This window comes from Carya illinoinensis, chromosome 11, assembly GCF_018687715.1.
Source record: "Carya illinoinensis cultivar Pawnee chromosome 11, C.illinoinensisPawnee_v1, whole genome shotgun sequence".
NCBI lineage: Eukaryota > Viridiplantae > Streptophyta > Magnoliopsida > Fagales > Juglandaceae > Carya > Carya illinoinensis.
In genome coordinates this window covers 44,902,912-44,915,790 of record NC_056762.1, presented here as the reverse complement: position 1 = coordinate 44,915,790, position 12,879 = coordinate 44,902,912, and the positions used below count along the sequence as shown (strand labels likewise).

At 30.7% G+C, this 12,879-nt stretch overlaps 1 protein-coding gene and 1 non-coding gene across 2 annotated transcripts; both read left to right on the top strand.

Moving 5' to 3' along the window:
• Positions 1 to 10,233: 10,233 nt before the first annotated feature.
• LOC122280775 (uncharacterized protein At1g08160) lies at positions 10,234 to 11,242 on the top strand. Its single transcript, XM_043091792.1, has one exon. It carries the CDS (start codon positions 10,320 to 10,322, stop codon positions 11,109 to 11,111), a length of 792 nt encoding a protein of 263 aa, XP_042947726.1. The 5' UTR covers positions 10,234 to 10,319; the 3' UTR covers positions 11,112 to 11,242.
• Positions 11,243 to 12,346: 1,104 nt separating this feature from the next.
• TRNAM-CAU lies at positions 12,347 to 12,418 on the top strand. The gene has a single exon. It is a non-coding gene; the product is annotated as a tRNA-Met (tRNA).
• Positions 12,419 to 12,879: the final 461 nt, after the last annotated feature.

Below are 12,879 nucleotides of genomic sequence, written 5' to 3'. Positions count from 1 at the left end.
CATTGAGTAGATCACAACACTAGTCCAAAATGGTTATGATCCAAAAATACTAAAAATGCAACTCCATTGTACAAGTAGTAATTTACGTTAACTACTATATTAACATTGACATCGCACCGTCGCTTAGTCAACTGTGTCTAGTTGATCAGCTCCTGATTCTCCTTCAGGTCCTGTAACAAGATCTACCATTCGGGGGGAATGGTAGTTGGGACTACCAAAGTGAGATTTGATTACAAATCTCAGTAAGTTAACAAAAAACTTCCACACAAGCTAATGATGCATGCATAACAGTAAAAGCATAAATGCATAATCAAATTCATAAGTAATTAAAGCATAACTTGGCGTGCAACATAGCATAATTAACATAACTTAAATTGAAACATGAACTGAACTTGACTTGACATGAACTTGATCTGAAACTTGACTTAACATGAAAAATACATACTCCACAGTTGTTGTGGCCCCAAGTATTCTACGTATAAATACATACTCCACAGTTGTAGTGGCCCCATGTATTCTACACAAACTTGACTTAACATGAAAAATACATACTCCACAGTTGTTGTGGCCCCATGTATTCTACACAAACTTGACTTAACATGAAAAATACATACTCCACAGTTGTTGTGGCCCCATGTATTCTACGTGTAAATACATATTCCACAGTTGTTGTGGCCCCATGTATTCTACACAAACTTGACTTAACATGAAAAATATATACTCCACAGTTGTTGTGGCCCCATGTATTCTACGAAAACTTATTCTTTAACTGCTTAAATACATACTCCACAGTTGTTGTGGCCTCATGTATTCTACGTGTCACAATTGCTGTGTCTCACGTAGTGTATGCGTCACAATTGCTGTGACCCCATACATAAGTAATCAAGATGAAACGTGACTAGAATACGAAATGACTGAAGCCCTGACATAACATAACGTGACTTGAATATAACTTGAAATACATGACCAACTTAAGATAGAAATATTTCGTAACATTGCATAACATATAATAGACAACATATTTAACATGACATACTTGCAACAGTGAATATTACATGACTTGACATACATGTAATAGATGACATACTTAGCATGACGTAGTTGTAAGGTACAGTAATACATGACAGAATATATTATGTAACAGATAAAAATTGACGACAGAATAAATTCTGTATAATAGACAATTATGTGATAACTTGACATGGCATGACATATATGATAACACACATACATACACTGTAGTTCCTTGACTTAGCACACATACACAGTAGACTGCTAGTAAGTTAAAAACTAACTTACCTCGATCTCCGCGTTTCTCATAAAACTTCAAGTGCGACCACGAGGAACTGTAATTAGTGATTCTAAAAGTTAGAACTAAATCACTAAATATTTGAAATATGGAAAATACTAACTTAAAGAGTAAAATTTTCATTTTATTCTCTACATGTGGGAAAATGACCGTTTTACCCATAACTTAAGGATTTTGCATACTAACTCCAAAATTTTCTAAAATTTACATTCCTCATGTAAATTTTGTCCTAAACTTAAATATCAACTCAGAAAAATTTAAAACAAAACACAACTATGAAGAACACACTATGGCCGAAACATCCATAGGCCATTTCCCTTGATTTTTGTTGCAATTCCTTCCAACTTCAAAACTCATGCTTAAACCAAAATTTTGCAACAAACATCTTCCAATCCTAAGTTCAAAACCATACTTAAAATATCCATTTAGAAAAAGCTAATAATCAACACCAACCTTTTTTGTAAAAAGATCCAAGCACTTGAATCACAAGTTTTGACCTTAAATCAAAACATCTTCAAGAATTTCAAAAATCAAATCTTACTTCTAACATATTCATAATATCATCCTAACATCAACCATGCTTTAAATCATCAAACTAAAGTCACCAAAATCACAAAATAACATTTGGAGTTTTTGGTTTTACACTTAGTCCAAAAACAGAAACTTTTTCCTCAACTAGTTTTGATAAATCTCTTGATCTATGACTTATAAATATATGATCTTCAAACCAAACCATTACATGGTTTAAAAAGATGTCCTAAAACATATATAAGCTTCTAATTCAAGATCACATGGTTAGAAATTAACCAAAACATAAATTTAGCCAAGAATATCCACACTTTGGCTTATCTGAATATCTCTTTGCATAAAATTTCATATCTTTGAAACTAACATCAATTATCTTCAAAATAATAATATAACATGTATATAAGATTTTTAGGATCCTCCAATAAAATTATCAAAGTCATTAGAATAGGTTTAGACCACCAAAGAGTTAAACTTTCTCAAAACAGAAACTGTTTTTCCTCTTCCAGTTTCTAAGTTTCTAAATCTAAAAACTCTTTCATCAAAATCTTTAATCATGCAAAAATTCTCAACCAATAGTCATATATACATGTTAACAATACTCCATAAAAATTTCGGACCAATATCTATCCATTAGCTTGGTCAAAAACTCCAAACTATAACATATTCTCCAGTTTATCTCCCAGAATGACCTTTCTATAGTTTATACAATATTTGACTGACCAAATGATCTTTAAATAGGGCAAATAAGATATCCATGTAAACTACACTAAAAAAGGAACAACTTATATGAAGGAGACTTTATGATAAAACACTTACAACAGCTTCGAAATTGGCGTGCAAAAGACCTCCTAAAAGCTGTCCGAGAGAGAGTGTTTGATATTCTTTCAATGGAAAGTGTAAATGAAGATAATTTCGTGGAGAGAGGTGGCTGGAGATACTTATGGATGAGATATGGAAGAGATGAGGCTGGAGTTGAGAGTTGAGTGTAGTTTTCTCCTACCCAAAATATCTATAAAAGATTATCTTATAATATTCTATCCAATAGTATCTACAAAAAATCAACTTAAGATATTTTTATCTAATAATATCTATAAAAATCAACTTAAAATATTTTTACCCAATAATATTCATGAAAATTACCTCAAGATATTTCTTTTTATCCAATAATATCTACAGTTTTGAACAGACGTTTTGTCCGAAAATATGAAAAAATGTTATTGCACCATAAGACTTTAAATAACCCTCCGAGTCTAATGGCACAAACCATAATACATTTTGACACTTCTAACTATCTCCAATAATCAAAAACACACTTCTGATACCATAGTAAATAATAACACTAACTATGTAGTTAGACAAAAACCTATACGATTAATGGATTCGTGAAAACTTATGGGGTTTTCACAAGGTTCCTAAAGTTAATAGAAATTTCACAATTGAATTTCTAGCGGGCTGTTACACATCCCTTGAAAAGTTTGAAATTAGGATTAAAGTTCAAAATTAATATTTTATCATAAAGCATTAAAATATATTTTCCACATATGTATGAATATTTTGAAAATTAAATTTGAAAATTTAAAATGATTGATTTTCATCTTTCGCATGTGCATGACATGATTAAATGTTTGAATTTTGAAAATATTAAAGATGATTGGTTATCATCTTTCACATATGCATGCTTTGTTTGAATATTTTCAAAAGTGATTAATACTATTTTTGAATTATGTAAAAAGTAGATGATTTTGTTTGAAAATTTTGAAAAGTAAATAGTATCCCTTTTGTCATATGTGAAAAGTAAAAAGATTATATTTGAAATTTTTGAAAAGTAAATGATGTTGTCTTTGACAAATGAAAAAGAAAAAACTTTTATTTGAATTTTTTGAAAAGTGAATAATGTTGTCTTTGACAATTGAAAAATAATAAATTTTTATTTGAATTTTTTGAAAAAGTGAATGATGTTGTCTTTGACATGTGAATTTTTTTAAATTTAAATATGAAGTCTCATATGCCTATAAATAGATCATTTGAGAGTTTCAAATTCACAACACCAAGAGCATACAACATTCATTTAAAGTTTTCATTCTCTCTTCTCTAAGCATTGAATCTTAACCCTTATTCATTTTGAGAGATATATAGTTTGTGCTGTATTGTTCTTATTCCACTCATTGATGAGTGTTCTATGATAACCTACCCACTATCAGCTCTTATATCAGTAAAATTGTGTGTATAACTCTTGTGCGTGTCAAAAGTGTTCTACACATGGAATAGTACAATCATCACATGTAAGGTGATTGCAAGTGTAGAGGATGTTCTACACGAATCATTTGCAGTGATGTTGTTCAAATGTGTAATAGGTTTTTATCTCTACCTGAAAGAGGTTGAATAGTAAATTTGGGGATCTTTTAAGGGGTAGTTTGAGGCGAGGACGTAGGCAGTGGGGTCGAATTTCGTTAACATACTGAGTTTGCTTCTATCTTATCATTACTGTTTATATTTATTGTTGTTTTATATTTTATTTTTATTTTATATTGTGTATTTAATTTTTAATTTTTAATTTTTAAATACAACTTAATTCACCATCTCTTATGTTAGTTATTTGAACAACAGTATTTATTTTCTTTAATTTCAAATTTTATAATTTTAGAAAAAAAAATTTTAAAATAATGATCCAAGTCGACATGGACTAATTAAAGAGAAACAACGAAAGTCATCAATCTTCAAATCTTGTTTCGTTACAAATTAATTAAGTCCAAAGCAATATTATTATCTCAAATGGTATTCTTGGATCAGAAAAATCTCCAAAACCCAAATGGTATAATTGTCTTGAAAATGTGCTATTTCAGGTAATGCTTTAATAAAATAAATTGATAATTTAATTACATTTTGTTTTAATACAAGGGGATGAGAGGTTTCGAATCTAAATTTTTTTATTTAGATAATCAGATCATATATCATCAAGTCATCAAACTTTTAACAAACCTATTTACATTTTAATTCTTAAGCAATTGCCTAATCTAGATTAATTTAAAAAAGACTATTAATAGAGAGGACAAAAGAATCATGTCCCATTGTTGGCAGCCTCGGCAAGGGCGTCTGGTCGAAAGTAGTGAATTATTAATATTCTCTGCATTCATTGCTTATAAAGGGCCCCAAGGAAACCAAAAAAACAAGACCCAATTCCTAAAGTTAATAATTGAGAGAAAGACTTGGAAACAAAAAATAATTATTGGGATAGTGAGTGATGTCTCCAAAGTTCAAGTATTGTCATTTGATTCCATCCGTACGTATAAATCATTTTGATAGCAATCTGATAAGTTAACCACAACAATAATTTTTAGAGTAAAGTTATTTATAAATTTTAAATAGATAAGTATCGTGTAAATTTTTTGAAAAAAATGAGTCTTATTAATAAAAAATAATTTTTTTACATTTTTTTAAGTGACGTCTATTTTTTTATACGAACTTATCTATTTGAAATTTGTATAAATTATTTCTCTAATTTTTACACTCGTAAAGCAATTTTAAATTGTCGACCTAGGAAAATTTTGAAAATGAAAAATATCAACAAATCAAACATGATGTAAGACGAAATAAGTTTACCAATAAATCATCTCGATTAAAAGGTTTTTTTTTTTTTTTTAATATCTCTTACTATTCTGAAAAAGTTCTAAGGGTAAGAAAATAATTTTAAACTCATGAAAATCGATTTATCTATTTTCTTGAAAATCTTGAAAATTGAAGTATTTTTTTTTTCTTTTACATTTGCCAAAAAGAAGTAAGTTTTTTTTACGTTGGTGTAAAAAATTCGAAAAGAGAGATCGATGTGACTTTTTACATTAACTAAAAGGAAAGAAACTTTTTTACCATTGTATAGAAAATTTGAAAAAGTAAAGATGCTTTTTGACGTTTGCTACGTTATATAAGATGGTTTGTTATGCTAGATAAGATGGAATGAGTTGAGATAAAAATTAAAAGCTAAATAAAATATTATTATAATATTTTTTTAATATTATTTTTATTTTAAAATTTAAAAAAATTAAAATTTTTATTTTATTTTGTATAAGAATTTAAAAAAATTATAATAATTAGATCAAATAAAAATAATTATGAAAACAAATAAGGCAGAACTTGATTATTTGCATTCAAAACTTAGAAAGTGATCTTAGTGTTATTTAGATGACTAACACAAGAGGGAGGGTGAATTGAGTTATATTTAAAAATTAACAATTATAAATCAAATACACAATATAAAATATAAACAAAATATGAAACAACAATAAATATAAAGAATAAGGGTAAGAGAGAAACAAATTCAGTATGTTAACGAGGTTCGGCCCCACTATCTACGTCCTTGCCTCAAGCTACCCCTTGAGAATTTTCAAATTCACTATTCAACCTCTTTCAGGTGGAGATAGAAACTTATTACACATTTGAACAACACCGCTACAAATGAGCCGTGTAGAACACCCTCTACACTTGAAATCACCTTACACGTGGTAATTCAATTATTCCCTGTGTAGAACATTTTCTACACGCACAAGAGTTAACACACACTTTTATTGATACAAGAGCTGATAGTGGGTAGGTCATCAGAAAACACTCCTCAATGAATGAAATAAGAAAAATACAGCGTAAATTATATCTCTCTCAAAATTAACAAGGATTAAGGTTCAATGCTCAGAGAATAGAAATTGAAAGTTTTGAATGAATATTGTAAAACTTGCAATGATATGCGTAAGCTCTTAGTATGGTGATTTTGAAGATCTCAAATAATCTATTTATTGGCATATGAGACTTCATATTCAAATTTAAAAAGATTCACATGTCAAAAACAACATCATTCACTTTTTCAAAAAATGCAAATAAAAGTTTCTTCTTTTTCAATTGTCAAAGACAACATCATTCACTTTTTAAAAATTTCAAATCTAATTTTTTTATTTTTCGCATATGACAAAATGAGTATTATTTACTTTTTAAAATTTTCAAACAAAATCAATTACCTTTTGAATAAGCCAAAAAGTGCATTATTCACTTTTGAAAATCTTCTATATATAAAAGTGGCTATCTAACGGATCTAACGGATGAATAATAATTTTTCATTGTTTTCCGTATATTTCTTTGTTTCCCCCGTTAAGTTACCGTTAAGTTGACTCCATTTGGCTCCAGAACGTGACAGTTTTGCAAAAAATGTCTGGCTTCACCTATTATGGGTTGGGCCCAAAAATGACAATCGACACCAACTTAAACCCAACAATAAACAACTCCCTAGATGCAGTAAGAATCTAAATGAGTTTTTTTTATTTTATTTTCTTTAAATATTTTTTAAACATTCTTAATGATTGACCAAAAATAAAACATAAAGATAAAAATAAAAATATATGAGTAGACATATTTGGTAGGTATATTTGATAGTTATACTATCAATTTCCTTAAAATAATATTTTATTCTTTTCAAGATTGAGATTTGCCTCCAACTTTTTCGTGAGACACATGTAGAATTAAAAGTATTTAAAAAATGCTAACTAGCCTTTCCAGTGAAACATAAATATCCACGTACCAATTTGAAGACTTTATTGCATTGTTACTCTTGAATTCTAAATCATGACAAAAAGTGATTGCATTTAAGATTTGGGCTTGATTTTACATGAATTTGTTTTAGTTTGGACACTAATTTTATGAGAATGACACTTATATTTTATGACAGTTAAAATATATTACTAATTAATGATTTATAATACAGGTACAATAAAATAAAAAGATACAAAAAAATAGAAAAAATGTAAATAAAAATACTACAACGAAAATCATGTTAAATTTAAAACAAGAGAACTAATATTATTAATAAATAAAATAATTATTTAATTAAAACACATAAAAATACAGGATATCACAAGCATGTTAGAAATTGTATATTTCCTCTAATGGTTTTCCAATAAATTCTTTTTCACGTGTGCTAGCAAGAATTAAAATACTGATTGTAGTAATTAATTTATTTGTTAAAGTTCCTTTGTAATATTCTATTAATTATATTACTTGTATAAAAGTTGAAGCAATGTCTTTTAAGTTATATATATCATCAACTACTTTTTACAATTTTTATTTAAAAAAAAACATATTATTTTTGTAAAATAATTGTTTAATTCAACTAAGCAAACGTACTTTGTACGTTACTTTAACCTAGTATTCAAATAAAGTATGCATATGTGAAGGATTACAATCAATCTTTTTTAATATTTTTAAAATTCAAACTTTTAATCATGTCATGCACATGTGACAATCAATCATCTTTTAAAATTTTTAAATTTAATTTTTAAAATATTCATACACATGTGGAAAATGTATTTTAATGTTTTATGATAAAATATTAATTTTAAGCCTTAATCTTAATTTCAAATTTTTTAAGAGATTTACAATATTATTCTATGAGGTTTAATATGAACTTGTTCCCTTTTTGCTCATGATTGGTTCCTTGATATGTTTGATTCCATTATGTAGATAATTTGAGCTTGAGACTCCTTTATTTTTTGAATTCGTTTGTTATCATCAAAATCTATGTATAGATATATAATTATACGAAATTTAACCCAATACTAAGAAAAATGCAAATTCTCATTGATCTTAAATACGACAATTACAAGAACCATTCACAAAAAGACACATAATCATCTTCTTCTTCTTCTTTTCTTTTTTCAGTTGAGCTTTTGTTCATTTTACCATAGATATAATTTACACCATATTATTTCATTTCACTCACCAAGGAGAATAATCTATAACTTATTCATTATTAAATCTTGAGTAATTGTAAAGTGTGTGCATAACCTTTAGATGTGTATTAGGAGTTTTAAAGAGAGGAATAATTGAATCATCACTTCTAACGAGATTGAAAGTATGGAAGGTGTTCTATATGGATTTTTTGAGCGAGAATTACTCAAATATGTAATAACTTTTTATCTACACGGAGATTGAATAGTAAATTTATGAATACTCAATGAGTAGTTTTAGGAAAGGATTTAAGTATTGAGGCTGAACATCAATAAAATACTAAGTTTGTGCTTCTCCTATTCTTACTCTATATATTTGATGCTACTTAATATTTTGTGCACAATTTTTTTTTTTTTTATATTGCGTATTAAAATTATAGTGTTTTTGGTGAGTGACTAAACTATATATGTGACATATTGTGTTACATTTTCTTTATAAAGTTTTAGAGCTTGCAAAAGGTGCTTGGCTAAATGGTGACCAAAGAGCTTTGGTCACCACATTACATATATACAGTGGAAAATGCAGCTCTAGATAGCTTCCGTGGAATCATGCTCCTCAGCTTACCAGAACACAAAAATATGCAGAGACTCTTAACACATTGCAGACTTGAGGGACTGAAAAACCCCATGTAAGTAATGATCACATTATGCATCTAATATATGTCATGCAATCTTGAAGCCCATTAGAAATACGTGTTAGAGGTCAAAAGTGAGCAGTTGAGGTATTGTTGGGAATGAACAACGACAGATATACCAACTGTAACTTTACACGAAGTATACATGCAAATAACATTACTATTTGCTTTGAAGACTTCAGTTTTGTTTGATGTGGGCCTGGGCCTGGGCCTGGGCCTGGGCCTGGGCCTGGGCATCTAAAATTTTCCTTTTATATGAAGCCATTGGTTTAACTTTGCAGTGCAACTCCTCCTGTATACGGTTATACATTTCTCTACCCTTTAACTAGTTGAGAAAAAAAATGCAACCTTTTTGCAGGGCCACTTCCTCGGGGCTTTCTCGAAAGAGCTGCGCTTTTTTTTTTCTTTTAGTTCTTTTCGATTTTTCTAGGCAACAGAGCTGCACTTTCAAAAGCAAAAACATTCAAACCACAACTTTAGCTCCACCTACAATATCAAAAACCAACATGTTGGTCCCACTTCAGCTCAATCAAAAGTTTCTTTTCCTCTTTAGTTAATTCCCCTTTAATTCCGCTTCTTAATCTATTTAAGATCACAATACCCTTATGGTCCTTGTGCTGCCTTCTACTGCTCTATATTTCAAATTTCAATTTCAGTCTCAAAATATTATCAAATTTAACCCTTAATATTTTGGAAGTATTCAATCTTTACCCTTATTTAGTCTTGCTGTTCGCAAAAGATTAATTATTTGAATGGGGACACAGTTTTTCCCCCAACATTACTGTTATTTATGTATCATGTTAGACCAAAGTAAATTATCACCACCAGCTATAAGTAAAGGCACCTTCTTGTTATCTCATCTTTTCTGGTTTTGTGTGCTCTGCTAAAATACAAGGACAGATTTAAAAAATAAAATAATGCATCATATCTAAATAATTATCGTCATTACCAAAACATCAATTAGAATTTACATATAATTCAATGAATTTGTTCTTTATATACAGAAAACAACCATCTTCATCTTCATCTTCCATCTTCTTCAATTACTTGCTGTGGTGGTTTGTCTTCATAAACACTTCAACAAAGATGCCTCTCCTTTCACCTCAACCTCCAACTCCACCAGGTCCACCTTCACCTACACCTCCACCTCCAACTCTACCCCCACTCAGAAAGAAAACCACTTCAATATCTCTCGACGAAATTGTTATATCAAAGCAAACCGTGAATCATCAAAACAAACCACCAGAGAAGTCAAATTCTGACCTGAAAAAATTAGGAGAAATATCAACGCTCGTGAGGCCTCAGCCTCCCCGGACCAACCCATTCATATGGTGTAGTTCAATTCTCTGTCTCCTTTTCAGCCTTATTCTCATCTTTTTTGGAATAGCAACTTTGATTATCTTTCTTGTTGTTAAACCAAGAAACCCATCGTTTGACATTCCTAATGCAAACCTTAGCGTTATCTATTTCGACTCACCAGAGTATTTCAATGGGGACTATACTTTCCTTGCAAATTTCTCAAACCCAAATCGGAAAATCGATGTAAGGCTGGAGAATTTGGTGATAGAGCTTTTCTTTTCCGAAAGGCTCATAGCAACTCAAGCTGTTCAACCTTTCACTCAAAGGCGAGGGGAAACCAGGTTGGAATTAGTTCACTTCCTATCCAGCTTAGTATTTTTGCCTCAGAATCTTGCAGTGGAGCTTCAAAAACAGGTGCAGAGCAACAGGGTCAGCTATAGTGTAAGAGGAAAGTATAAAGTGAAAGCCACACTTGGTCTGATCCATTATTCTTACTGGTTGCACAGCAGATGTCGCGTAGAGATGACCAGTCCACCAACTGGTGTCTTAGTTGCCCGCAACTGCAAAACAAAGCGATGAAGATTCAAAACATAATTCTCTGTTATTCTTATTCTTACTGGATGCATAACTCCATTATTCTTACAGTTGTTTTTCGGATTAGTAGAAAATGCAATACATAATTCTGGTCTTCTGTTTTTCCACTCTACTTAGGTTGAGATCTATATAGCAATTTTGGTGTACAATCTATCACGCGTACAATTTTACTAAAAAGACTTCTTATGGGTTGTGAAAATCTATCTCCGGGGACTCTGTGAAGCTCTCAAACTCAAAAAAACGGTGGTGGTAGTTCTCAATTCATACAAAATTATTGTTGTCGATTGATGATGATGATGAGGTTATTTAACTTGGGAGGCTGGAATTATAAATTTATTACACCATCAATCAGCAGCCTGCCAATATAACAGGAGAAACAAATAGAGCAGCATTGCAGAAAATCATCACGTCTGAAAAATAGGAACCAAACCTATTAGTCGACCTTCTAACTTTCTACTGAAAGTCTGCAGATTTGAGGGTTTCGTTCTCTTAAGTCCTAGGATTCACATATGAATTTTGAAAGTTTAAACTTTAAAGTGCCACAGCACAGCTTGTGGAGAAAGAGGAGAAGAAATCTGTGGAAAATCTCCTTAGGGTGGCTCTCATTATCTTCTTTTTAAATTTTTCTTTCCAATTGGACACATTCAAACGTGGTTCAATTATGGTATCTTCTTATGCATGCCTTCCACTATCCGTATAATCTATTGATTTACATTATCCATAGCGTGGCCTAGGAATTTCATCCTATTAATACATAGAAAATTTTACTTTTTCTTATTTAGAAAAGAATACATAAAAGATATCCAAGATCAATTCCTTTATCTCCAAAATTAGCCCTAAAGATTCGTCCTTTTATGACATGGTGAAATGCAAGTTTGCAGTATTAACAAATTGTCAAATACTGATGCAAACCTCTTTTTATCGATGTTACACCTCCTCGAGCCCATTAGAGATTTTACTTTGGAACAGATTTTAGTTCGATTGAAAGGCATTACTTCGGCAGGAACTGCACGTGGATTCTTCTTCAGAAAATATAATAAGGCCTAGGAGAAATTTGGAGAATGTTCAGAATCGCTATTCAATCCCGAATCTGATATCCCGACCGTGTTTTCTTCAACACCACACATCAGATGTAAATCCGAGGCTTACCTTTTCATTTTCGCTTTCTTCGGTCGAGATGTTCGATTATTAATAGTTTTTCTGACACTTGGTCAGCAAGCATCAGAGTGGCGCAGCGGAAGCGTGGTGGGCCCATAACCCACAGGTCCCAGGATCGAAACCTGGCTCTGATAGTTGTAACCTCTACAGAGTTGCTTTCCTCCGCTCTTTTACCATTTTGGTGTCCCTGAATGGTAATTTAGTCATTGGTGGTTCGATCCTGTTGGGATGACTTGTGTTCTGCAAAAGAACATGAATCAAAGGGGTTAGAGTTGGCTGCGCAACTCTTACTTGCATATTAAATTATTAATTGTTAATGGATTTCTTTTAGTTTTAGGATTATCCATTACTATGTAAATAAATGATGACCCATTGATCCCAGTATCAAAAGTTGTGAGAGTCACTGATCGCTGCGTGAGTTCTCTCCTCTTATCTTTTGCTATTGGTAAATTTCAAGTGAAAGTAAATTCTCTCTCTCTCTCTCTCTCTCTCTCTCTCTCTCTCTCTCTCTCTCAACAAATAATGGAAGATTGCATAGAACCATTGTTAACTTGCATCATTTTGGAAGAGAAGATGAGGGAGGGAGGGTGAATCC

What these genes read in the sequence shown, in the direction of transcription:
- LOC122280775 (XM_043091792.1), top strand. Translation starts at nt 10,320, where the DNA reads ATGCCTCTCCTTTCACCTCAACCTCCAACTCCACCAGGTCCACCTTCA.